Consider the following 27241-nt stretch of genomic DNA (forward strand, 5'->3'; position numbering starts at 1 on the left):
GGGAGGCATAATAAATTGTGGTAGTCGTGGACTACATTGTTACCTTCCTTTTCAACAAGGCAAAGAAGCAGGATACGATAGACCTGTTTTTCTCAAGCGTTAATTTTGTGTGTGGCTCTCTTTTCTTATCTCTACTACCATTGTTCTCATTTAAATCTATGACTTATAAAGCATGCATTATCTCCTTCACTACTATCTATCAATCTTCAGGCAGTGGTGTAATTTGAAGGCATGTCAGATCAAGAAAATGCCTTACCTGAAGACCCAATGTGGTCCGAGCTAAAGCTTCCAGACTTGTTATCGACCGAAACTGTTCGAGAAGTCCATGCCACAATTGAACATAAATGGGATCCCCTCCAACGGTCAGCATGCCAAACAGCCGCAGGAAGAGCCCTGTGGAAGCATTTGATCCATGATCCACTAGCAGACTTGCTTGCAGGCGAGTCATACCTTAAAAGCCTATATGAGAAGATAAAGAAAGACCGCATCAATAATGCACGAGAAGTTTCTGGGGTGATTCTTGCAGTTCGAACTCTTTGGTTTGATTCAAAACTTGAAGCTGCACTTAAATCCTTCAATAGCAAAGAAGCCCAAGTTGTTATCCTCGGTGCAGGTTAGTAATTGATCTACCACAGTTCTTGCATTTGATTGACCAGCGTGTAATTGTCACATGGTAATATATATTAGACTAATACAGTTGAAACTAAAGAGAACCTAAAATTGTCATATTTCTAAGTAAAATGTGAGGTTTTTTTTTTCCCCCTTTTTTTATGAATTATGGTTCAAATCATTTTAACAATTCATTATCCATACCGCCAGAAGAGTGATTATTTACACTGCCTTGTCCTATGTGTTGTACGCTCACCCTGCTAAGTCTAAAGCAAACCAGGTGATTGAAACCACACTCTTCCTGAAGATTTGTATTTCAAAATTAAAAATAAAAATAAAAAGAACATAAGAAAAAGGGGGGCTGGAGGAGCCGCTCTAGCAAACAGTTTGCACACCAATCCAACTGCAGAACCACGCTTTAAAAATCTTTAATGATAATAAACACATGCATATGCACACCACTGTAAGCCTAAATATTCCAATTGATGCAACGTATGGACCATGGCCAATCTAGAGAGAAGATACTGTAAAAATTTACACTACCAAACAACTAGCAAATGTCTTAGGTTACCACCTTGATAACTTGTATCCTAGGCAGTGTGGTATTTTAACAAAATAGGCTGGCATTCCGAATCCAAAAATTTTAAGGGATCAACTTTAACTCTTTAACTTCATTGTTGGGCTGCATTCTTTATTATGAAATAATGAAATTGATCTTTTTTGGGGGGGTCCTTTTTCTTCAGGAATGGATGCAAGGGCGTACCGTTTAAGCTGTTTGAAGGATAGTGATGTTTTTGAAGTTGATTTTGCCGAAGTCTTGCAGGTGAAAACAACTCTTGTACAGGCAGCAATGGATTCCACATATGAACGCCAGCATCTAACGATGAAAGCAAAATCCCTGCGCAGAGTGGCAGCTGACGTCAGGGATGATGACTGGCTTGAAAAGCTTCAAATATCAGGGTTTGTACCAGAGAAGAACACAATATGGATTCTTGAAGGTATCCTATACTACCTGTCCCACCCCCATGCCATGCAGGTACTAAAGATCATAGCTGAGAAGTGTGCCCTTACCCCCACAGTCCTATTGGCAGATTTCATGAACCAACCATCAACCACGCTTTCAAGTTCAATCTTCCACTTCTACAGTGATTGGCCAGATCATCTCCTGCCATCTATTGGTTTTTCTCATGTTGAGCTTTCACAAATTGGTGATCCAGATGCTCATTTTGGGCTAATGCACGATCCACTAAATCTGTTCAACAAGCTTCGCAGCTTGCCTAGATCCGTACAACTCAACCCAGATGATGGAACACCATGCTGTCGCTTATATTTAGTGCAGGCTTCTGGTTCACCCAATCAAACCATTCTCTAGAGAGCCAAAAGATCAGTAATAATACAGACGGCTAGCAGTTGTATCATAGATGTAGGCATCATTGTTTGTAGTATTGCTTAAACAGTACATATTGCATTTGAAAAATAATCAGATGAAAAAACATGATTGCCGTTTGAGTTTGTTCTAGAAAATCACTAACTACCATTTCAAACATCAAGAGAAAAATGTTCAAGCATAAAGATTCGTTTTTCCTAGAGAAAATCTCTAATAGTTCTGTTCATTTGCATATCAAATTCAAATTAATATGAAATTCTACTAGAAGTACTTTTATTTAATGTTTTCATCTGGTTTAGCTGGAAAACCTAAAGGAATGGACCCGGGGGGGGGGGGGGGGGGGGGGGGAAATGCCCACATTGAAGCAGCTGATGAAGGTTTCTTCTTCACTAATTGCATTAAGAGGGGAACCAAAGCAGAATTTTAGACAAGGTCCACCCAGAAAACGGTTTTCACTGCCCCATCACCGTTACGACCATTTGTAACCTTTCATTAGCACCCAAAGCAGAGGTTATGGGGAACTCAAACTGTGTCCAAACACTATGGCCTGTATGATTGACATAAGTACGCCAACATGCTTAGCACCATCCATCAATCACTTCAAAAAATAAGTCATTAGCCAAGATATTATTGTCAACAATCTATCAATGCACCCATAGTGCTTATATTATTGTCCTCCTGTCAAGGACTCAAAGGAATGACTGACCTGAAATGGATCCTCTAAAAGCTTATAGTTGCGTGTCCTTGATCAAAATAGACAGGAAATCTAGCATGAGCTTCTTTTGTTGACAAGAGGAGATGCAGTGCACGACTCTCAACCAGGCAGAAAAATACCTTACTTTTATATTTTGCAAATCATGAGACAAGCTATACTTGAGCATTAAAAGTGCATATTTAACTCATCAACCATGACAGCCATTTTTCACAAAAAATGTCTGCCAGTATAATGTATAATCCATCCGGAAAAAATAACAATTTTTTCTCAACAAAGTTAGTACCATAATAATTCAAAGCAATATCATCCAAAAGATTAAGTGTACATCAGGTATAAACAGTTGTAACTTTACTCAGCCATGCTTGACATGTAGTCAAATCTCAGATGAAGTATAAACATAATAATTCAACAAGGCAAAATAAAACATCATGGGCACATTATTCCATATTGAAGATTGGAAATTTGCAGTAGCATATAATGCCTGGCATTTAATGGTGAGATTTCAAAGCATCCCTTTGGAAAGAGTTACAGAAAATAACGCTAAATCACGTCATTGATGTTATGTGCCACAATTTACAGACAACAAGCATACTTTTATTGATGATTGTTTCCTTGTTTCCTTACCATATTATAGGCCCTGCCTCATTAACTTACCAAGAAAGTGGTTATATTTTTGCCAAAGCTTTGCATATAGAAAAGCCTTTGTTTCACACAACACTCCCAAAACAAAAACTTGTTAACTTCATTATAAATGCAAAGAATTCTAGTAGCATGTGCAATTGTATCCATGGTCCACCACATGCAAATTCAAAATTAAAATTAAAATTTAAAAAAAAAATCATGACAAATCCCGATGCTATGTAAAGGTTTAATTTGTAGAAACAGGGTAGGATTTGACACTCGTCTAGAGATATGATATAAAATTAGATTCTTCACACTGGTTTTGATTTGAGGAAAGTGAGCTATGTGTGCTTTTGTCATGAATTCCACAGACAAACCAAGGAAGAGTCACTAAAAATGATCAACACTGAATTCCTTCAAATAATAGTGCTTAATTGCAAATATATTGCCACTTCCAAAGACTAGAAAAAAAATAATTTAAGAAATAACAATAATAACAAAAGGTGACATGACAGAAAGATAAACAATTAATACACAGCTAAGAACATGTCAAAATGGACATACTTCCACAATTCCAGTACCTTCTAATTTACATTTACTTGTAACAAAAAGCTTCAAGTACAATAAACATAAGATAATTTTTTTCTTTTGGAAGGCAAGGGGTGTGGATAAGAGAATGCATCCACAATAACCATTCCAGAGAACTTTAGCTCAGCAGGTGAACCAAGCAAAGGAAACTAACATCAACCTCCTTCCAATAATAACACTTCATTACTAAAATCTTGCCTGCATAGAGAAATAGTCCTGAACAATGAATATTGAGATCAAGGGAAAGGACACAATGGAAAGGAAAAAAACTACAGGATAACAAGGATTGAGTCAAAATATGGGCATACATTCATCATCTTCCAAGTTCCAAGTCCAACAGATTAAAGATGCAGAGCCTTTGAGCACAAAATAAACTAGAATAATTTAATCAGAGAATGATGGTCAAACTTCGAGACATTCTTTAACTCCCTGCTCAAACTTGTCAAGGACGGATATGGTATCCATGAGAGCAACTGCTACCTTTTCTCTGCAGTTGAAAAAGAAAATATATAAATTAGGAGATAGCCAGATGTCTTATGGCAACTTTCAGACTTGAAAACGTGTTTCTAGGAGACTTGAATTTCTAAAGAAAGTTAAAAAGTGATTAGAATTCTTTCATCGTATGTGTCTCTGAGATTAATGCTTTGTAAGACACTTGAATTAAGACACTTTGCCAGCTTAGAAACTTAGCACCTTATGGTGATAACAATCATTTGGCTTGGAAACTAGAGAAACACAATTTGAAATTTCAACAAATAAAATGTATTATTATCAATGCATTGATTACTATATGTTCAATGAGATACCAAATAATTTATGTAAATAATTCTCTAAACTCCATGTTTCTCGTACACTTGATACGCAGCGTATACCTATTGGAAGAAAGTTGAATGTCAGTTTCACTTGCTAGGCCATTAAGAGAAGTGAAAGATCTGCAATAAAAAATAATAATAAATTAAGAAACAAAGGAAAGAGACCATATATTCTTCTAGTAAAAAAAAAAAGGTCTTCTCTGTAAGTAAAAGGGGAAAAACCAATGTCAAGAGACTAATTTGTTTGATGATTTAAACATTGAGGAAAAGGAAAGACATGTTCTACAATGCTTAAATCTGGCTTCTTTTTCCTTAAGCAATATGGTCATTATCGGTCCCTTTTAACCTCCTCTCCAATACACAGATGGAGGCTACTAAGGTGAACAATTACCAAACATAGTTGTAGCAGCCAACTTGAGAACTTAAAAAATACATAGAGATGTTTAGGTTTACAAGCCAGGAGCATATGCACAAAACAATAGAGCAATAGCTACCTTATAAGATCATTTAGCATAGCTTCGGCTTCCAACTTCACAGGATCCTTCTTATCAAGCAAGGAAGCTGCATTCTTCACAATCAGTCGAAATGTGCAAACCTGCTCGTGATACAAATCTTAGCCATAACTATAACTAGTTTAAGGTCACAAATTCTTATCCCTCATTCAAGCTTCGTAGTTACCTTCATTACGTTTACTTGAACAAATATGAATAACAGGTATTCCTTATAATCAGTTTAAAGTCTTACATTCTTATCACTTCTCTAATCATTGTTCAAAAAAAAAATTTCACATTAGACATCGAAATTAATAAACATCTAGAAAATTCCACAATCTCAAAGCATTACTTGAATTCGTATCAAAAAAAAAATATCGTCGAAACCACAGTAATCTAAACCCTAAATTTACGAACCGAAAAAGAAATCGAACCTCGACTCCGGTGCTGGCTTGAAAGTTAACAAGCGAATTCCTCTCTTGTGGAACGCAATCCCTAGCGGCCGATCTCAACAGCTCTTGAATTTCCTCTAAATCCTTGTTAGTATATTCAGAATCCCTAGCCGCTATTCAAAAACCAATCAAATTAAACCAAAATAATTATAATAACACCAAAGAATCAGAGAGAAATAGAGAATCATACTGAGCGAGAGATAGACAGAGCGAAGAATTTCTCGCGAAGCGTCAATCGGTGCCAAGATGAACCTCGAGGACTTCCTCTTCTGCTCTTTTAACCAGTCTTTCGGTCCTGCTGTGTGCCAAACAAGAAATTAGGGTTTCAATAACAATAACCAGAAAAAGAAATAGGAATCGATGAGTGCAAAAGAGTTGTGCGTACAAATGCCGATGGAGAATGCAGATGCAGGAGCGATAGGAGAGAGAAAAGGAGAGAGAGCGATAAGTGAGAATGAGAGAGAAGCAATGTCTCTGCGAGAGATCCTGTTCTTAAGAAAGATGTTTTGTTTTGAATTCTGGGATTTTGGAGGGAACGGTATGAGGCCGTTGAGAGTGGAGGGTGAGTTGGTTTGTGATAAGGCGGAGAGCACAGCTGGCGTCATGGTTGATGCTTTCGTGTTTTACGCATTGAATGCAAGGCCCCTGTTTATATATACACTGCACAGTGTACTCTCTATATATTACCAAACTAGCCACCATCACACTTCCAATCCGAGCAGATGTACAAAAGTGAGAGTTTACTCTACATTGATTTGGAGTTAATGTAGCCATTGAAAAAATCATATATATAAACTTCTATAATAAGTTATGTAATTTGTATAAATAATACATGTTGATGGTTTAATATGTCGAAGGTCTAAAAACAATAAAAACAAAAAAAAATATGTCGAAGGTCTTTTATGGTTGGTACACATGTCGTGCTTTAGTATATTATTATACTCGAAAGATTTGAAGTTGTTGAGGAGTCAAGTTTGATACTCTTGCCAATGGATCACCCATTACGGTTAAAAACTTTTACAAGTTGGAAAATGTTTTTCCTTTGTATAACAAGTAAGCAATAATTAATAATGTTCGTAATATAAAGGAGAATGAAAATAATGATGCTTAAGACTTATCTTGTAGTTTGTTGGGAGTTGATCTTGCAATATATATATATATATATATATATATATAGCAATATAGAGTTCAGTGGAGGTGGGAAGCATTTGGTAGCAACAATGCAACATACCAAGGTATTATGTCGCGATGGATGGCATTTAATAGTGACAGACATAATGAAGAAGTCAGGGATATTGTATGGTTCATTATGAGATATTTTGCATCGTATGTAAAAGCTTCTATCATAAACATGTTGAAACCAATAAGTGGACTCGCCTCGCAAGCCCACACTTAACTTCATAAGATGAAATATGCAATAAAACATTCAACTTGTCACACATAAACTTAGTCCGCAAGGGGAAAATCAATATTGTGGGAAGAAGAATAGTCCCTCCACGGACTTAAAACCCAAGAAGTTGCTAGACCACAGTAAAGTAATTGGGTCTAGCCTTCGTGCGATGGGCTTAAAGCTAGTTCTTCCTAGGCATGGAGGACGAGGTTAAGTACCACGGGTAGTCCATTCCCGTGGAGAGGGTAAATTAGTAGCTTGCCTGAGACATGGAGCATGGATCATCAACACGTGACTTCTGGAAGATATTAGTGGTCACAGGAAGTTCCTGGAAGGTGCAAGAAGGAGAAAGATCTTTGCCTCCGCATTAATGAGGGATTCTTACCTAAACTCTGCGACATTAATGACACATAAGACAACTTAAATAGTACACGTTACTCCCAGGCCGTCAGAATTACAAGATAAGAAGGCAAGGAAACCGATAAAGTAAGAAAAATATCCCTACTACCCTAGGTAGAAGGGAACAGCTGTAAAGGTAAGAAGGAGGTAGAAGTCATAAAAAGAGAGGGAGGCCAAAAGAAGGGGGATGGAGAAATAAAGGAGGAAAAAACCTATCTAAGAAAAAGAGGAAGAGAGACCATGTGTACAACATCACGGGAACATAAATTAGAACTTCTTGTTGCTAGTAAAACTTAGATTGTAATAGTATTCGTTGTATTATGATGGTCAATGAAATACACTATTTGAGTTTCCCATTGTAAAGGGTTTTTTCCTACTAATTGTTAGTATTTTGATTAAGTGGGTAATTGTGACATATTTTCGAGGTGTGTACCCTGGGGGTTTATTTTTTGTGTCCCCACAGATATCATACATAATAAGGTAATAAAGCAAGAGAAAAGTTTGTTTGGAAGGGAGAAAGTGAAATCCAAATGGCTCATGCTTGATGGGATGTTTTTTGGAAGCTATGCGAGTTAGATAAAGAGGGGGGAAATGTGAAGGAAGCAAAATACATTGGTGTTTTTTTATTCTCTTATGTTTTATTGTTCCCTTTGGTCCCCATTATTCCATCCTTACAATGGGTACAATTTGGTTTTTGCAATAGAGACACCTTTGGTTTGTTGTTTGGATCCGGATCCTCTTCATTTTTCTTTGAAATGGAAAGTATCCATTTCATGGATAGGATATATTTGAAATAAATCAACGGTCTTAGCCACGTCTAGGGCTATCCATCCAATCCGGAGATCCGACCCACCTGAAGGATCCGACCCGAAAACCATCCGACCCGATCAAGTCATCGGTTGGCGGCGGCTCTTTTGTTCCAAAAACCGACGGCGGCGGATCGGTCTTGGTTTTCCTCTTCAGAACCCGAAAAAACCCGATCCGACCGATGTACTAAGTATTTCCAGAAAAAAAATTCCAGATTCCGGTAGTTGTTTCCAGATTCCGGTGACTTTCTCCATAATCCGGCAATATTTTCCAGATTCCAGCCTCAAATTTCCAGATTCCGACTTCAAATTTTAAGATTTTGGCAACAGATTTTCATATTTCGGTGACTTATCAAGTAGATCGAGTGATATTTTGTCCAAATCTAGTGGAATCTCACCGGATCTAGCGAGATCTCACCAGATCCGGTGAGATCTCCGCCAGATTTAACGTTTTTTCGCCTGAAATCAACAATTATGGCAGGATTTTTCACCATGGAAGGTTCCGACTGAACCGACCGTGCTTCCGGTGCAAAACCGACAGCACCGATCCGACTCCCTCGCCGGTCGGCAGCGGGTCAGTATTTGTTCAACCCGATTCTATCGAGTCGGTCTCAAATTGGGCACAAACCCGACCCGGACCGACCCGTGGACACCCCTAGCCACGTCAATTAAAATCTAAAACACCTGACTCTGAAAAACTTAACTGTGGTTAATTGTTCAGTTAACCCCCAGCAAACCCATTTGATCTGAATATTTCAAAATCTCAATTTCTCTCTCTTCTCCATTACCCCCCCCCCTCTCTCTCTCTCTCTCAACTTTGTTGTTGCTGCTGCCACAATAACCAACGTGCCAAGCCACTGTTATTGTGTTGGCTACGTCTCACACTAACTCAACATTGCCGAACCCACTGCCCAGTTAGTTTTCTCTCTCTGTCTTTTATTTCTTATTGATAAGCTCTGTTTGGTTGCTTGGAAAAATAAGGAAAATAAATTATTATACGGCTATTTTTTATTGATTTCTTCATGCTAATTTTGATCTCTTTTCCGTGTTTTTTTTTTTTGTTGGTTTTGAGCTTGGGGATTGATTGAAATTTGCTTGTAATTTGCTTCACACTCTCTCTTTGAACAAAAACCCATTGGAGTTTTGTAGTTTCAAACCGCCAGATCTGTCTCTACAGTGCTAGGTACATGTAGTTCTTGTTTGCTCTATGCTTTTCACTCCAATGGGTGTTCTGGGTTTTGCTAAAGATAAGATTTTTTTTATCAGTTTTTATTTGGGCTTTTCTAGTTGGGCTTTTAAATTAGGAAAGTTGTGAATTTTATCTGTTAAGTGCTTCACATTTGAATCTGGGTGCTTTTGAAAAGACTTTATCAGTTTGTTAGTGCATGTCCAAAATATTTTGGGTTTTTGATTCGAAATAATCTTCCAAAATTTGGTGATTCTATTTTTCTTCTAATAAAACATCAAGTATTTCTAGATGAACTTTGATTCTACTTGGACATTTATATTTTAGTCAGATTTGGTTCTGATTTGTGCATTAAAGCAAGAATTGCAACTAGTTTGTTAGGCATAGTTGATCATATGAATAGCCTAGTTTGTTTTATGTTTTCATTTACGAGGCTGAAATGTTATATGGAGTAATGACCATATGTCCCTTGTTTTCCTATTAACAGGAAAAAAATTTGGCCTTTACTGGCCAAAAGTTTAATGTATCTTTTGAGAAAAGCTTTTGAAACATTCCATGATCAATTGAAGCACCATGTATCTTGAAGTCAACCTAGGCTAATGCAGCAATGGAGTGCTTAATTTTTTTCCAGCTTTTTGGTAAGATGGTGGAGAAACTGTCAAAAAGGGAGCTAGAACAATGGGCCACTACGTCTAATCTGGAATGTAAGAATAAATCTTGACATAAAAACTGCTAAGAATATGAAGTTTTGGTACTCTGCCAGGAAAATAGTAGCTCTATCAAAGACGGCCTTCGGTTGTAATTGAACAATTTTGATATTGCCTATAAAGTCATGAATTGATGCAAGAGTTTTATCCAATAATGAACAAAACTTTATTGAAATATATACTTTGATTACAAGGCTATTAGAACAAGAGCCCTAATGAAATACACAGTCATGGGCAATGATTTATTTCCCTCAATAGGAACCTAAAACTTGCATTCACAAATTCTGTAAGGATGCAAGTTGAAGCCAATGTGTAATGAATAAGATAATAATACCCAAGCAAAATCTTCCATTCAAAACAATTTTTGAATCATACAAGTGGCTGCTAAAGGTAAATGTTGAAGTTTATGTATCCAAACGAAAAATATATTTCCACAATACTTCTTAATGGTAGAACTTATGTGAGAACAACAAAATACAACCCAATCATAACCCAAGACATAATCAAAGCAATCCTAAACTTGTGCACTTTCTCCTCAGCAATTCGGGTTGCAACTCTATACTTCTCAACTCTGCGCTTAGCTATCCGTTCTCGCTCTAATACTTCTGTTTCCATTCGTCATGCATTGTCACTCTCAATTTTGGCAACTTCTGCCTCGGCTGCCAGTCTCGTAAACCTTTCCCACACAATATTGATGAACTTGATGTGTTTAACTCTTAGTTCTTTGTAGCACCATTATTCAAGATACTTCGTTATCTATTTGAAAAAAGTACCAAAAATATTCAGCACTGGGCTCACTAATTTCAATGAAAGTCACATATACTGGGAGACAAACAAGTAGAACAACAAACTCATAATACTTAAACTCAATTTAATTTCCTATATAACTAAGATTGAGTAGGACTAAAGACTCAAGCTTTCTTTGACCAAACAAAAAAAGAAAAACTTGTGGAAAGAAGGATAATGAAAGATAAAATATAGACACATTTATGTCACACAAGGATGAGACAACGCACATATTTGCTTCAAAGACTAGCATCATTCTTAAGCATATTAACCAGTTTCATATCCTATTTCGAGATCCAATGATCCAATCAGAGGGCTAGCATTCCAAAACAAACAAATGGTAGCGAAGGTAAAGGCCAGCTTTTCTTTAAAAAAAAAAAGCCATTCCAAGGGTGATATGCGAAAAAGACATGCATATTCTTTGCTTCAAAGAAGGAAGCATATTGTCCTAGTTATGGGAATATAATGACACTACAACTAACTTTTGTTAAATAAGAGCATAAGCCACACCGACACTTGTACTACATAATCTAATAGTCGCATTGACAACCACTAGAGAAAAAGGAAACAACCCAACAAGAAAAGCAAAAAACAAATGAAGTTCGCAGCCATTAGGGCTGTAAAGGACAAACATTGAGCTACACATTTCCAAAGATATAAATTGTAAACCCCCCAAAAAAGGCCAAAACAAGAATGAAGAAAAGAGAGGTAAAATCACCAACACAAAATAAATGAATTAACCAAAACATCTGAAGCTACACAAAAACATGAGAACAAATATGAATCATACATATTCGAAAGTTACACCAGCTAAAAGTCTTTTCAGAAGCACCCAAAACCAAATGTGAAGCACATAACAGAGAAAATTCATAACCTTCCTAGTTTAAAAACCCAACTAGTAAAGCCCAAATAAAAACTGATAAAAAAAAAGTCTTATCTTTAGCAAAACCCAGAACACCCATTGGAGTGAAAAGCATAGAGAAAACAAGAACTACACGTACCTAGCACTGTAGAGACAGATCTGGTGGTTTGAAACTACGAAACTCCAATTGGGTTTTTGTTCAATGAGAGAGTGTGAAGCAAATTACAAGGATTTAACTGGGTTTTTGTTCAAAGGTTTTAACTTTCATCATTAGGAACCTAATAATAGCCCTTTGAATACAAATTACAAGGATGTAAGCATTTTGATACAATAACAAAAAATGCAGGCAATATAAAAACTGAATTTTAATTAAAACTCATAAAATTTCAAACTTATAACTAATAATAAGCATAATTCTGCAACCATTACATTTCCCATTACCAAAAAACACACGGACAAAGCCGCTAAATAGATTCTTTGACAATGGAATTTCAGAATAACTACCTTAGGGAAATAGTTGGCTGGAATAGCCCGAGTAGCGTGCTCAAGAACCACTCCAAGAACAGTCAGACTTCAACGGAGACAAACAACGAGCAGTTGATTGACATTATCTACTGCTTTTAGAATATTTCAGAGCAGAGTATGGGTTTTAGAGAATAGTGTGGGCGGTAGTGGGGAAAGAGATTTGTGGGTTTCAGGGTAATCTGACAGACCAAGCCCGCTCTTGTCAAAACTGGCGAGTGGGAGCAATGGTTGTGTTGGAAACCATATTCGGAATCAATAAAATGATAAATCAATCAACAAAATTGCAGTATCAAAGGTTTAATTTCCTTCATTTTCTTAGAAACCAAGCAGAGAGAAAAAACTTACTGGGTAGTGCCTGTGCCTGCAAGTGGGTGGCACTTTCCGATGATGCTAGGTTGGTGTGAGACATAGCCCGCGCAACAACGGTGGCTTGGCACGATGGCTAGTGGCACAGGTGACGGTGAGGACCATGGGATAGAGAGAGAGAAAGAGAGGGGTACTGGAGAAGAGAGAGAAATTGAGATTTTGAAATATTTAGATCTGAGTTAACCTTGGTATGCAGACCGTGGGATGCAGAGCTTTGCTTACCTCTCTCTCTCATCTGAGTTAACCTTGGTATAACCAGAGTTTGAATTTGTTGGGTTAAGTTTTTAACATTTTGATTGACGTGGCACATCTTAGACCTTAGATGTATTTCAAATTAATCCTGTCCATAAAATGGACACTCTCCATTCCACTTTGAAATGGAGAGGATCCGAATCCTAGTTTTTGTTGGGCAAATTGTGGCTTTCTGCTATAGGATTTGAATGGGTTCATAATGTTTCTTACATTGGCCCAGATGGTTGCTTTGAGTTACAGTATACTTAGCTCTATTACTTAGTTTGAAAATTATTATGGAGAAAACAACACTTGGTTTTAGCTACAAAGGGAGATATACTTTATTGAAAAGTTAGAGAATAGGTGGACGCATTTACTATAATGATAGCTAGTGGACAAATGAGAGGAAATAAAATGGAAAATTCATGAACGCCTGAGAGCATTTCCAATAGAGTAGGTAAAGCCAAAATATAAAGGTTTAGGTAGAGCCAAAATATAGAGAATGAAACCGGAAAAAAAGAGGAAAAGAGAGCTCCAACAAGCTCTCTAAAACTTTTAAAAAAATTTGCTCATGAACAATAGCTCATCAAGTTTGATGGGCTACTGTAGATTAGTAACTGATTTTTTTTCATTAAAAAATTTCAGCACTTAATATTTTATCACTTCTTTCTCTTTCTTCTTTGATTTGTTTTTGGGTCTAACACTCTCTCTCTTTGTTTCTTCTCACAAAACAATTCTTGCTCTCATAAAACCGATTTAATTTAAACAACAAATCTAAAATCAAACCAACAACAATAGATCAAGAACACGAAAAAAAAATAGAACAACAATAAAAAGATCAAGAAAAAAAAATAGAAGTCAATCTGACAAATCTAAAATCAGAAACAACAACTAATCAAGAACAAGGAAAAAAAAATAGAAGCCGATATGACCCCTGGTTGCATGCACTCTGCAGTGAGGAGGAGGAGCAGCGGTGGCGGTGTGGTGGAGCAAGGGCGATTTCTTCTTTTTCTCCACGAGTGTCTGTGTGTGTTTGAAGATAATGACACCAAAAGGCAAACAAGATTATGTGAGACGTATCACAGAGAGAGCTAGAGAATGTTTTGGAATCAAGTTGAAAAAGGGAAAGAAAAAGAGAGAGTAGAAAATGAGAGAGTTGGAGAAAGAAAGAGAGAGGGAGGTTCTGGAATCAAGCGGAAAGTAGAGAAAAAAGAAAAAGAAAAAAGGGAGAGGACGGAGATATATGGGTATACGTGTGTGGTGGAGATAAAACAAGAAAAAAAAAAGAAAAAGAAGAAAAAGGAAACATATGGACAAAAGAAAGGAAATGCTACCACCATATTTTTACAATAAATCTTAAGTAATATATTGTTATTAGTTAATATTGGTGAGTAAAAATATAATTTTGGTGGGTTCAAATTAAAATTAGTGATAACTTTGCATATAAGATTTTGTTATAATTCTTGTGAAAGTATTGCAAAAAATATTGTGAATGTAACACTTTTTGTTGAAAAATATAATTGTTAAGAATGAATAGAGGAAGAAAAAATAAAGATTAAAAAATAATAAATAATATTTAAATGAAATAGAGAAATGATAGAGAATCTATTAGAATGTGTATTTGAAAAAGTGGGTTGTTAAAAGGTAAATGTCACTGTTCATTACCAAACAGTACAATAGGCAAGCTGTTGGAAATGCTCTGATAGACTTTAGTTAATCTCTAGGTTGATGTTTTCCAAGCCAATACATGATTGCTATTAAGTTTGCCACCCATGAAAAATCACTCCCTTACTTGACATAGAGATTGTATCTTGTGAGACGGGAGCACCCAAGATTTGTTCACTTGTCATAATGTCTCTCCTTTTGTTGCAAACTTAAAAGTGTCCAAGGGCTTGGTCATGGTTTAGAAAGATTAAATGTTAACTTAATGGGCTAGAGACAAATAAACAAATTATTTAGTTTAAAAGAAAGGGGTAAAATACAAAAATTATTCATGAAACTTGGGCTATTCCAAATACTAATAAGGGTTTTCAAAAATATCAGATTTGTTTCCTAAGCACAAACAACACTTGACATTGTTTAAAAGTTTTACGCTTCTCACTCATATATTATATCCTAATTCTTCTTTTATTATTATTATTCTTCTTCTCTTCGAGGCAAGGAAAATTAAACAGTGTTAAGTGACAATTATGCTTAGGGTACAAATTTGGTATTTTTGAATTTTTTTATAGGAAATTTCAAAAAACTGTAGTTTTTTTTTTTTTGAGAACCAAAAAAAACTGTAGTTGTAACTTGTAAGCGGCGTTGGTCAAAACAATTTTGTATTTTAATGTTAAACCCAACCAAAAAAAAAAAAATCCATAACACACAAGAGTCGTAGCGGCCATTTTATTGACCGTTGCCACAAATTATGTTTTGGGCGCGTATTTGTCGCGCTATAATATCCAGGCCAAAAAAAAAAGCTAGCCCTTGCAGCTCAACGTTGACACGTCGTCACTTTTTCTTCCAAAAAAAAAAACCCTCTGCTCCTTCGTCCAAGGCAAACCCTTCTTCACTCTCCCTCTCCCACCACCACGGCGACACCGCAGCTCATCCACCGGAAACGACAAGTCGTTCGAATCGCCGATGCGGACTTTAAAGGACGAGCTTCTCTGCACTGTAATCGCTTCCATGCTATTACTTGAGAGTGAGTGGTCGTGGCTCACTCTTTTGGAATTTCATTTCTAAAATTGGATGCTATTTTTAGATTCTACTAAGTTTTAAAGTTTTTTTCGACTGTGTAGGTTTTATTTATTTTTGGTTATCTTTTACCTTTCTGAACCACTTCGGATACAGTAGCTTGACCTTTATGACAATGGATTGGTTTGCTAATAAATATTTTACAAATTGTAAACCTGACTGATAAATCGATTATTTAACTAAAACCCTGAAACCCTATTCAGAATTATGCTTGGGGGAATAGTATAAGAAGAACCGAATGAATGTGCTGAGGACTATCACTGTTTGATGGCGATTACTTGACACGTGGGTAATGTTACTATAACTACTAGAGTTGAAGTAGAAAGATTCGACATGAGATCCAGAGCGAGGTCACTAGAACATATTCCTATTGGGTGAGAGGGTATAAAATCTAGGAAGCACGGACATGGGAATGGGTAGTGGTATGACATGTAGATACCGGCAATTTCTGAAAGATTATACCATGACACGGTGGGTATGGCACCAAATACGACACGGGAATGGCACCCCAAATGAAGTGTCCGAGCTGAGAGTTACAAGATCTAGTGTTAACCTATTGAGGCAGAGGATATTAAGTTAGAAGAAGTAGACAGGGAAGATGGTGAGGATTACAAAATCTTAGGATGACAATGATGATCCTTACATACTCTAGGATTGCATTTCTTTGTTTATGTTAAGCACAGACGTTATTATTTGTCATTCTAGTGCTTTTTGGTATTTGCCGCCTTTGGATTTATTTTGACTCAACCATGTATTGCATTTTGATCATGGCTATCAAATATCACATTTGCAATATGGATATAATATATTGCGTTTAATGTTTATCAGATTAATTGATTGCTTGATTATCATATTGTTTGTCAATAATTATTTTCATATCTACTAAATTGTTTTTGAAAAATGTGCCATATACTTCAATTAGACTCATGCTTGCACTCAGCGCCCAAGCTCTAGGAGGCCTTTGCGCATATGAGTGCCTGGTGCTCTCTCCAAGATATAGTTTAATTATAATTCATGTGTTTCTTTCTAATTGAGCATGCCAATGTTGGGGTGTGAGGTTATGGGTCAGAGCACTTGAAATTGTTGTGCCTCTACGGCACATGATGTGAGGCTGGCTTTCTTAAATCACAAGACCAATTTGACCTATGCACTGCACTAAATTTTGGGAATGTAAGGCTAACCAAACCCCACAAATATCCAAATGTACGAGAGGATCTCACTCTTAACACCTTCAATCCCCCCCCCCCCCCCTTTTGTTTCTTCTTACCATGATGAAGGTGAGTCGAATTTTATCACATTGTGTGCTTCAGGTTGTGGAAAGCTTTCCTTTTGGCGCAATCCAAAAACGCACTAAAAAAACTCTATACATTAAATTTAATTTGTTGCATGTTGCTTCAGGGTGCTCTAATTAGTTATTAGGTCATCAGACGGACTGATAGATACAGGCCAATTGACTTTAAGTTGCACTTAGTCTTGTATAAATTTTGGAAATAGGTAATTGCCATTTAGAATTATTCTTCATCTATAGATAAATCGATTTTAACTTTAATCTGTTTGGCCAGCTGCCAATTGATTTTTTAAACATTAATCTGTTGGGCTAATTGATGGATCCATTTCAATCTCCTGTATACTTGGTGTGTTTAGTAATTTCGATCTGGAGTTGTTTGATTCATGTATTTTCTGATTGCAGTTTGTAGGCTTGGGAGGGACATGATCCATGCCTACTATCTCACACTCTCCAGGTTTGTAAGTAAGGATCCCTTACTCCTTTACTCTTTCTATTTTTGGTTTTAATTAAATGCTTTAGTGAAGTTGGTTGGCTATAGTAGAAAATAAGGACTATTAATTTGGTTGCTAGAAAGTAGAGGAAAATAGAGAAATGCAGCATTGCAACTTTGATCCATGGGTTTTATGGTTGTTTTAACTGCTTTGCACAATGAAAAACCCCACTTAGCCTCTTGGTGTATTAGGCTCAGTTGAGAATAGGGTTTTGTTTTCTTTAATACCCCATAATGAAAAACTTATAATTTGATTTTCTTAATTTATTGTACTAATATTTTTATATTATTTAGGGCCTCTATGACAGAGAGAATAATTCCATTTGTTTCTCTAGGAATTTTAGAGTGCAAGCCTTAGCAAAGTCATTGAAGTCTCAATCAAAATTTCCTCGCAAGTATCCTATTGGGCAGATTCAAATGGCAAATACCCATGATTCTATCCTTAGTGGTGGCAACAGTGAGTCAAGAGGTGCCTTGGTTGTTCTAGAAGGCCTGGATCGTAGCGGGAAGACTTCACAGTCTAGTAGATTACTCTCATACTTGGAGGGACTGGGGCATTCAGCTGAATTATGGAGGTTTCCTGACAGAAGTACAGATGTTGGGCAAATGATATCTTCTTACCTTTCCAACAAATCACAATTGGATGATCACATGATCCATCCTCTCTTTAGTGCAAATCGTTGGGAGAAGAGGTTTGTTATGTTACCTTTATGCTGTTTGATGTGTTCTGGTTTGTGGAATATTGGCTATAGGCTGAAATGCCTTGTTTGTTCTGATATTAGTTTCTTGCTTGTTCTGTTTCTTATGCCTACCTAAAGGGGAAAAGAGAAACAAATCTTGGAATTTGATAGTAAAACATACAATGCAAACCTTCAGTGCTTAACAATGATATGAACCTTAAGGTTCTTGAATATGGAGAATGGAACAATTATAAAGGCATTACCTATGACAAAGCTAAAAGTCTAATTTGAAAGCACTATGAGAGTGGACTTCGGCTTCTATCTCATTCTTGACATCAAATTTCATCACTTTTATTGATTCTATGAATTTTAGATAGCTTTTATTTTTCTTTTAGACTAAAGTACACTTTTGGCTCTTAAAAGTTTGGGGCTGTTTTCATTTTGTCCCTTCATGTTTCAAAATTTTCAGTTTGGTCCTTCATGTTTGATTTAGTTTTCTGTTTGACCCTTCACGTGTCAAATTTTTTATTTTCACGAAGGGCTAAAATAAAGGGTCACTATGTTTCATATTATTTATTTGTAGGAAGTCACATAAAAGTGTTGGATAACATGCTTGAAATTGCATTTATAAACCCAAGTATATTTTGGAAAAATAAATAATTCCTATAGCATTCCTTGGAATAAACCAAATATGGGTATCTCCCATTACCTGGAATCTTATTAATGTTTCAATCAAATCAAGTGTATATAGTTATATTTCCAAGCATCCAGGTTTCAAGTCATCACTTTCCCAAGAATTTGAATGTCGTGGTCATATTAGGTTTCTCAAACCAAACATTACATTATAACTTTATTCCATGCTTGGAATAAACCAAACATGGGTATCTCCTATTACCCGGAATCTTATTAATGTTTCAATCAAATCAAGTGTATATAGTTATATTTCCGAGCATCCCGGTTTCCAGTCATCACCTTCCCAAGAATTTGAATGTCGTGGTCATATTAGGTTTCTTGAACCAAACATTACGTTATAGCTTTATTCCATGCTTCCATAAGCTGGACTTGCCAACTTGGAATGGGTAGGTTCTTGAGTTATGGTCTTACTGGATATTGTTTCATAAGAGTTTTAGAATGTGATGTCACAAATATTTGTGAAGGTATCTTGGCTGCACTTGATGCAGAATGTGTATAGTAGATATGTGCCATATGGGAAACACCGACACAACAAAATGTCCCACATGTCTATGCTGGACATGTGTTGGACACAGACACGCCAGGGACATGGTTGCGTGCGTGTCTGTGGCGTGTCCCAAAATGAAATAATAATAATTTTATTCCAATAAGGTCAAGATAACATGGAGACAACTGTAAAAAAAACTCAGAAAAAAAAGAATAGGAAAAAAATATCAATGCTTCAGATCTTCATATGCAATCTGCTCTTTCTGATTCAATCTGCACTCCAGCCACTGAACAGCCTGATTGACGCCATTCGAAGCTCATCTGCACTTCTACAAGTCAATGATATCTTTTGTCCTCATCTGGTACATGGTTGTCCAAAGCCTGGAATGGATGGATCTGTTGCTTCCTCTATTGCTAATTGGCGCTTCTACAAGCTCATCAATGATCTCTTTCTGTTGTGGCTTGAATTGAAATCGAGCTCTTCTAGGTGTTTATGGCGACATCATCTTGCTCTCTCTTATTGCCTAGTTTTATTTTTCTCTCTTGAGACTTTTGGTGATAGTTAGCAAAAAATAACAAAGGGTAGTAACAAAATAAAGAATAAGAAATGAAAACTATAATTAGTACATAATAGGTGGTCCCTATTCCTTTAACCAATACAATCCATTATATTTCTTTTCCTTTTATTTTTTTGTTTCAACTTTGCACATTGACCTTAAAGAAAGAAAATCTAAACAAGAAATAAAAATATTATTTATTTCAAAAGTCTGAATGGCGGAGGGCTTGGTTTTATGTTTCCGCTGAGCATTTTATTTCTTGGGACAAAAGCTTGAGTGACTATGTGCACAAGAAAACTTTTGACTATCGTTGGACTTTTACTCAGTTAGCCATCGTGCATGTGCAGATCATTGATGGAAACTAAATTGAAGACTGGAACCACCCTTATTGTCGACCGCTATTCCTATTCTGGGGTAGCTTTCTCATCTGCCAAAGGACTTGGTGTTGAATGGTGTAAGGTGAAGATATTGTTCAGACTGTTCATAAATGAACTTTTATGTTTTCTGTCATGTTTTGAGAAGTCTTTTGCAGGCACCAGAGGTTGGGTTGCTGGCTCCAGATCTGATATTGTACCTTGACATACAGCCAGAGGTAAGTTGTAGCTACTACTCTGTTGACTTTTCTAATTATCAAAGACTTCAGCCATATTATCAACATGTGTTTCTTTGAGTTCTGTAGGATTTTTGTTTTCTTTGATAAGTTCTTTGAGTTCTATAGGTTTAAGGCATGAACTGTCCTGCCTGAGAGCTGGTTTGCCATGTGTTGAAAGATTTCAGCATGTTCATTTTTATCTAAACTGTATTTGAGACACATACTGCTTTATGTGGTGTTGGCTCCAGATCTGGTATTGTTTCTTACGTGCATAAAGATTCTAGGCTGTCAAGACCACCTCACCCAGCTGAATCTGAATAAATGACAGAAGAAAAGGGGAGGGGGTAAAAGTGAGATGGTAAGTATAGCCTTTTATGCAGGGAATTCATGAACCAAAATCAACCAACTCTAATAATTCTGTGAAATCAGATGAACATCCATTGAGCCATTGTGATAATTTGTTTCGAGACTTCTTTTGCATTTGGAAGATGTTATCAGTGAGGGGGAGCGAATTTAATAAATGATGGGTGAAAATATTATTTTTTACCCTAAAATGAATCCCGGGTTACTTTTTGTTCTTAAAATTATAAAAGTTCTAGGCCCATTGCCGAAAATTTAAAATGATCTACATTTTGTCCTCCATTCACTACTGTTATGTTTTTTTGCAGACGTGTCTGATTGAAGGGACAAAATAGAACTTGGGTCATATTTCAGGGACAAAAATAGAACCTAAACTATATTTTTTTCACAGCTGAAATATAGTCTAGATTCTATTTCTGTCCCTAAAATATGCATTTTGCCAGACATGTTGACAAAAAACTTAATGAAAATGAATGGACAGAAGGACAGAATGAAGGAAATTTTAAAATTTAGTTTTTAAACTTCAAGGACGATAATAGAACATCAACCATATTTCAGAGACTAAAAGAGTATTTTTGTCTACATGATATGTGCCTTACCAATTATAGAGATAGTATATTACTTCTGTGCATACTGGTGGAAGATAAACCTGATATAAAAACAGACACACACTCGTGTACCCCTGCATATACTTTTATTTTTTGAGAAACACACACACAAAGGAGAGGGAATGGGGTTTTAACACAAAGGCACACCACAAACTCTACTCAAAAGCCATTGTAACTTTTAAGGGAGGTTGGGAAAAGTTATACTATACACAACACTCTCTTAAGAAATTTGCAAGGGCAAGTTGTATTACCCTTGCATATACTTAAGTTCATAAATTTCTGCCCTTCTATAGTGTGCGTGCACATAACACATAATATACAAAGACATTCATATGTATAGATTTACATACTTCTAGTACTAAGAAGTCTTTTGAAAATCTTCAGAAGGCTACAGAGAGAGGAGGATATGGAGGTGAGAGATATGAGCAGCTTGAGTTTCAGAAGAAAGTTTCCCAATGCTATCAGGTCCTCCATGATGCCTCCTGGAAGGTAATTTTATGTTTCATGTGGTGATACATTCTGACTCTATTCTATCTGGTGGGACACCTAGGAGCCTTCTACTACTTGGAATAAAACCGTTCAAACAACTGTTTATATTTTGCAGTATGGCTTCATGTGATATTTCAGCTTTTGTTAAACATGTAGTAAAAAAATAATCCAGCCTTGCTCAATAATGACAATACAGCTAAGTTGGGGTAGAGTCTGTTATTGAATGTTGATTGATTTTCAGTATGTATTATCTTTATCCTTCATTCTATATTTTATAGAATGCGGAAATATAATGTTTTTGATAGTAATTGCATTTAATTCTATCTAAAGTTATGCCGTTCTTTGATTCCCATATATTTCACTCTGGGAGTTTGCTCATTTATTTATTTTTTATTGACAGAGAAAACAACAAGAAAAGGAGGCTATTAGATAATAATAGTGAATATTCCATTTTGAAATTATGTTGTTTGCTGGTTTATTCCTCCTTTACCAGTGGAGTTTTGTTTTGTTTTTTGGTTTTTAATTAATTTTTTGTTTTTGATTTTTTTTTTTAAAGACTGGCATTGTTAGATTAACAATGTTTGCTGCCCATAGTGTCTGCCCCTGGTCAATTCTGCTTTCTGTTAATAAAGTTTCATTTTGAATTTCACTTGTCTAGTTTCCTCTCTAATATCATATATGGATTGCTTTGAGTTTTGACCTTGTATCATTGATTCATTGAAGATAGTTGATGCCTGCCAACCCATAAAAGATATTGAGAAACAGCTGCAAGAGCTTGTGTTGGACTGTGTCATGACATGCCAGAAGGGCAAACCCCCAGCCAACCTCTGGACAGGTTAATCCTTCCTGCCTTTTGTTTATTTTTATACTTTTTATCTTTTCCCTCTGAGATTCTACAAATGCTTCTCCGCATAATCTGGTACCGTTTTGGAATCACTTTCAACCCTTTTTTTAATGACAAAGGAGGTATGTGAATTTTATAGTTCATATAAAACTGGGAAAATTGTATATTTTGCAAACAGTTAACTGAATATGAGAATCACTACTGGCTTGAAGGTAATTATATCTTTCTAATATTTTTCATAACTGAAAATCACTACTGGTTTGAAGGTAATTATGTCTTGCTCATATTTTTTATAGTTGAAAAAACAGAAAAAGAAGAATTTATTGTTCATACATCTGAAATCTGTCAATCATAATATCTTTTGAGGTCTGCTAAATTGACACCGAGTACTTACAGAGTTGGAACATCTCCAAGATTCTCCTCCAACTTAAGCTAGCTATTTTATAAAAAGCTACGGTAGTTGGCCAAATGCAACTAGCTCTGTAGCATCAGAAAAATAATTTCCCTCATTATTTTGTATGATCTCCACTTGTTGTGTTTGTATTTGCCTTTTCCCCTTTCTTCTTTCCTCCATTTTCTGCCGCCACTCCATTCTCTCTTCTTCTTCCATTCTGATCTCCCTCTCTCGCCTCCTTCTTCAAAGAGTTCCACCATGAAACTGCAACGACTTGGCACCAGTGAATGGGCCGGTAGAGGTTATGGTGGGGCAGTTTGGATGGTAGTTTGGCTTCATGCAATTCAAAAGGGATGGAAACTTTGGGTGGTGATTTGGTTGGTTTTGAAGGCTTAGGTGGTGGATTCTGGGGATTTGGCCAATTGATGTGATGGGTTGGCTGTTTTTGTGGGTTTTTAGTTGTTTTGTATGCGTTATTGTTGTGGTTTCTTTGGAGTGAGTTTCAAGTGGTTGGTGGTGATTGGGTTTTGGTGAGAAGCTTGGGTCGGGGGCTTGGGGGCCCAACTTCTTGTGGGTTTGGTGGCTGATTGGTGGTACTGGTGGTGAGTTTTGGTGATTTCGTGGCTCTGCATGTGTTTTTGATGGTTTATGGGTGTGGTTGGGCATGGTTTTGGTTGAATGTGTGTGTGCGCGCGCGCGTGTTTTGCTATGGGTAATTTGTGTTGTTGATGCTACTTCAGTTTTCTGGTTTTTGATCTGGTTGGTGCTGTGCCTGTCTTTATCGCTGGTTGTGGTTGATGACGTTTCTGTTCTTTTTTGGTTGATATCCTTCTCTCTTTTTGTGTTTTAACCTGTAGTTGTCTTTGGGGATTGAAGAGTAAAGTAGCATCTCCACCCTTATTCAGCTATTCCTTAAAATAATCTGTTATGGATAACTTCATGACTATATTTTTAAGTACTAGTTTCTGAGAAGCCAGATTTCGAATGTAAACGTGTTAGTTTAAACATTATATTAAGAAGGGGTAGATCAAGGCGCAAGTACTCTGCACACCGATTAACTCTTTCACTGGTGTTGGTACTAACTGTTATTTACTTTATATTAAACTTCATGTCTTATCCAACTGCGTTCATTAGATGAATATTTTTTTGTAGGGATAGTTTCGCAAATGCAAGGAGACACGTGCTTCACCAATCCCTTACAGAGGGAGTCTAACCCTGAAAATGAATTTATGATGGAATCTCCAAATCTAATGGGTCAGCATTTGAATCCACATGCTGAAGTATCCACCCAAGAGTCTCCATCCCAAGTTGAAATGGAACCCACTGTTAAGAAATCACAACGGGGCAGTAACTTCACCATAGAAGAAGACCTTCTCCTTGTGTCTGCATGGCTAACTATTAGCTTGGATGCAGTGCAAGGGAACGAGCAAAAACACAAGACATACTGGAGGAGGATTTGGGACTACTTCCAAAACAAGAAGACCTTTATTTCTGAACGTAGTCTGACATCTCTAATGAAACGGTGGTCAACAATTCAACTTGGCACTGATAAGTTTTGTGGGTACTTGGACCAGGTTGAATCAATGCATCAAAGTGGTCTAAATGAACACGACATGGTATACATTATATTGAAAGTGGTGTCAATGCATCAATGCATAAACAGTTTCACAATTCTAATTATTTTCTATTGTTGATTTTTCAGATTAGTAAGGCGAAACTTATGTATCAAGAATCACATAAAACCTCGTTCCAATTTGACCACTGTTGGAATATGTTGAGGTGTCAACCAAAATGGTTGGAGCATAATGAGAGGCAAAGAATTAAAAGAATTAGAAATGCAATGCCATCTTCTCCTTCTACCCCAGAGTCGATAAATATTGGAGAAGACGATGTCTCACATGATACCTTTGTAGATTTGGAGAGACCACTAGACAAGAAGGTCGAAAAGGAACGGGTGAGTAAACGAAAGAATGAAGATAATGCAAGTTTGAAACTTACAGGGATATTGAATGAGATAGAAGAAGAGAAAAACATAAATGATAAGGAAATAGAAATTCATGAGATAACATGTTTTAAAGAACAAGAGCAAGATTGCATCAAGCAAGAACAAGAACAAGAACAAAAGAGAATTTGTATAGAGAAAGAGCAAGTGCAAGAACAAGAGCGACTTCATATCACGCAAGAAAAGCTTCGAATGGAACAATTGAAAGAAGAGGAAAGAATTATAATGATGGATACAAGTAGCTTGTCCCAAATACAACAAGAATATTATCATCAACGCCAAATGGAAATTCTTGAAAGTCGAAGGAGTAAATAGTCACTATTGTTGGTTTAGGCAAACTAACATGCCATGGTAAAATGCAGGGCATATGTAGTTTCTTTTGCTAAGTGAGTATATGTAGTTTGTTGTAAAGCATTGGGGCCTTCCGAATGAGTATAATGACTTTCTTGTTAAGTACTTCATATGTTTTAATAGGTCTTGTTGAGCAAAATTAAATTCCTTGGCAAATTACAAATGAGCAAAATCAAGGCTAACATGATTGAGTCATAAGACCATGAAGTTTAACATAAATGAATTAAATAAATTCCGTTTTACTCTCAGGTGACATTGATGGGACTATTATTGATCTTGGTCTTCTATTTTGTTAACAATAATACTTACGATATTATCTAATTTTCAAAATTTTAAAAAAACTACTGGTCCGTGCCCAGTTGAACGGGCTGAAAAGCATTTTTAATTTATTTATTTTAAATTGGCTGAAAAACATTTTGTACTTATTTGTTATCAAGAATAAAATGTGTTGTAATGAAGTAACTTAACCAATTCAACGTTTAATTGCATGTTATTTATGGTTTTAATATGCATGTCAAAGTTCGTATCAATTGAATATTATTTATTATTTGATTTATAAACTTATTTTTTATACATAATTTTAGATTACAAAAACTTGATATTTGAACATTTGATATGACATAGCTACTGATCTTTAATCTTCTAAAATTTGTATAAGTATTTAGGATATAAGAAGAAAATATATTTTAATGGTGAATTTGTCAAAATTTATATCAAATTAACAAATATTTAGTGGAGTTGTAGTTCTTAACTACAATTGAGTTTGTGACCAAACTTTATCACCCTTCTATTGGTTAAAGTTTACAAATTGACAATACTAAAAGGTGAAAAACAAGGCTATGGTGGCTTGGCATCGCTTAAAATGAAGTCAATGTTTGATTTAAAACCTTGCCACCCAATGTATATACTCTTATGTCATAACAATTGCATATGACCCCTTATAATTAAAACCTTACTAATAAAATTTAAGTGGGAAAAAACAAGTGGCTAGGGTGTGCATCAATGATCAAACACACAAACTCAATGAATCGACTCAATCCAAAGTTTTGGGCTGGGTTGGGATGAAATTTTATTTTGAACGTTGGGTTAGATTGGGATGATTTTTTTGTTCAACCCATCTGACCCAACTCAATCTATTACGTATATAAACTTATTTTATTACCCTTTATTTTAATTTGATTGATTTTGGTATTTTGATAATTTATTTATTAATTTGAAATTTTGAAATATAATTTAAGCAAATTATATGAATTGCAGTAATAATTTATTGGAAAAATATTTAAATAATTGATGAAATTTTAAATTTTAACGTTATCTAACATCTCCAAAGTGTTCCAAATATATTATTTTGATAATTAAACATTGAGCTATTAAGGGCCTAAAACGACATAATTTTGTATCAAACACGATAATAAAATTGAACAAAATTAAAAGTTTGAAAATTAAATTGAATGAAAGTGTGAAGTTATATAACTGAATTAAATTTTAGGCAAAGTTCAAGGTGTAAATGTGCAATTTGTAATTAAGAAGGGTTGCCTCAACAACATTTTCACAATAAAATATAAATGGTAAATTTTTATTGGTTATAATTTTTTTTTTATACAAAATGAAATTCTACTCTAGCCTAATCTAAGTGTATATGTGTGTGAAGCTCCTTCCTGGAGACTTGAACCCCGATCATTGCCCCCCACACCCCACAAGCATTTATATTTGCAAAATGCAAAGTGACCACCAC

General features: G+C 35.9%; 3 protein-coding genes across 5 annotated transcripts; 2 read left to right on the top strand and 1 right to left on the bottom strand.

Annotated features, from left to right (window-relative positions):
- Positions 1 to 108: 108 nt before the first annotated feature.
- LOC142644212 (uncharacterized) lies at positions 109 to 2119 on the top strand. The gene is made up of 2 exons (XM_075818872.1): positions 109 to 613; positions 1353 to 2119. The coding sequence occupies exons 1-2, from the start codon at positions 232 to 234 to the stop codon at positions 1979 to 1981; spliced, it is 1011 nt and encodes a 336-aa protein (XP_075674987.1). The 5' UTR covers positions 109 to 231; the 3' UTR covers positions 1982 to 2119.
- A 1722-nt stretch (positions 2120 to 3841) lies between these two features.
- On the bottom strand, positions 3842 to 6330 carry LOC142607404 (uncharacterized). The gene is made up of 7 exons (XM_075778877.1): positions 6061 to 6330; positions 5866 to 5973; positions 5658 to 5788; positions 5227 to 5327; positions 4793 to 4852; positions 4229 to 4407; positions 3842 to 4118 (listed from the first exon to the last, which is right to left on the bottom strand). The coding sequence occupies exons 1-6, from the start codon at positions 6278 to 6280 to the stop codon at positions 4323 to 4325; spliced, it is 705 nt and encodes a 234-aa protein (XP_075634992.1). The 5' UTR covers positions 6281 to 6330; the 3' UTR covers positions 3842 to 4118; positions 4229 to 4322.
- A 9074-nt stretch (positions 6331 to 15404) lies between these two features.
- On the top strand, positions 15405 to 25700 carry LOC142605542 (uncharacterized). 3 transcript variants are annotated; one of them, XM_075776962.1, is made up of 9 exons: positions 15405 to 15619; positions 17363 to 17422; positions 17786 to 18142; positions 20214 to 20325; positions 20399 to 20458; positions 21811 to 21915; positions 22639 to 22750; positions 24306 to 24769; positions 24856 to 25699. In XM_075776962.1, exons 3-9 carry the CDS (start codon positions 17868 to 17870, stop codon positions 25468 to 25470), a joined length of 1743 nt encoding a protein of 580 aa, XP_075633077.1. In that variant the 5' UTR covers positions 15405 to 15619; positions 17363 to 17422; positions 17786 to 17867; the 3' UTR covers positions 25471 to 25699. The 3 variants fall into 3 exon arrangements, with proteins under 3 accessions (XP_075633077.1, XP_075633062.1, XP_075633070.1); XM_075776947.1 differs by having other exon boundaries at positions 15423 to 15619; positions 17363 to 17414; positions 24856 to 25700; XM_075776955.1 differs by lacking the exon at positions 15405 to 15619 and having other exon boundaries at positions 24288 to 24769; positions 24856 to 25700.
- Positions 25701 to 27241: the final 1541 nt, after the last annotated feature.

Source organism: Castanea sativa, chromosome 1 (assembly GCF_040712315.1).
Source record: "Castanea sativa cultivar Marrone di Chiusa Pesio chromosome 1, ASM4071231v1".
Lineage (NCBI taxonomy): Eukaryota > Viridiplantae > Streptophyta > Magnoliopsida > Fagales > Fagaceae > Castanea > Castanea sativa.

Excerpts from the sequence above, each read along its gene's own strand:
- LOC142644212 (XM_075818872.1), top strand. The coding sequence starts at position 232 with ATGTCAGATCAAGAAAATGCCTTACCTGAAGACCCAATGTGGTCCGAG. Across the intron at positions 614-1,352 it reads AGTTGTTATCCTCGGTGCAG|GAATGGATGCAAGGGCGTAC; the intron begins GTTAGTAATTGA and ends CTTTTTCTTCAG.
- LOC142607404 (XM_075778877.1), bottom strand. The coding sequence starts at position 6,280 with ATGACGCCAGCTGTGCTCTCCGCCTTATCACAAACCAACTCACCCTCC. Across the intron at positions 5,974-6,060 it reads TGCATTCTCCATCGGCATTT|CAGGACCGAAAGACTGGTTA; the intron begins GTACGCACAACT and ends TTTGGCACACAG. Across the intron at positions 5,328-5,657 it reads AAGCCAGCACCGGAGTCGAG|GTTTGCACATTTCGACTGAT; the intron begins GTTCGATTTCTT and ends TATCACGAGCAG.
- LOC142605542 (XM_075776947.1), top strand. The coding sequence starts at position 15,559 with ATGCGGACTTTAAAGGACGAGCTTCTCTGCACTGTAATCGCTTCCATG. Across the intron at positions 18,143-20,213 it reads GCAAATCGTTGGGAGAAGAG|ATCATTGATGGAAACTAAAT; the intron begins GTTTGTTATGTT and ends GTGCATGTGCAG. Across the intron at positions 20,326-20,398 it reads TTGGTGTTGAATGGTGTAAG|GCACCAGAGGTTGGGTTGCT; the intron begins GTGAAGATATTG and ends AGTCTTTTGCAG.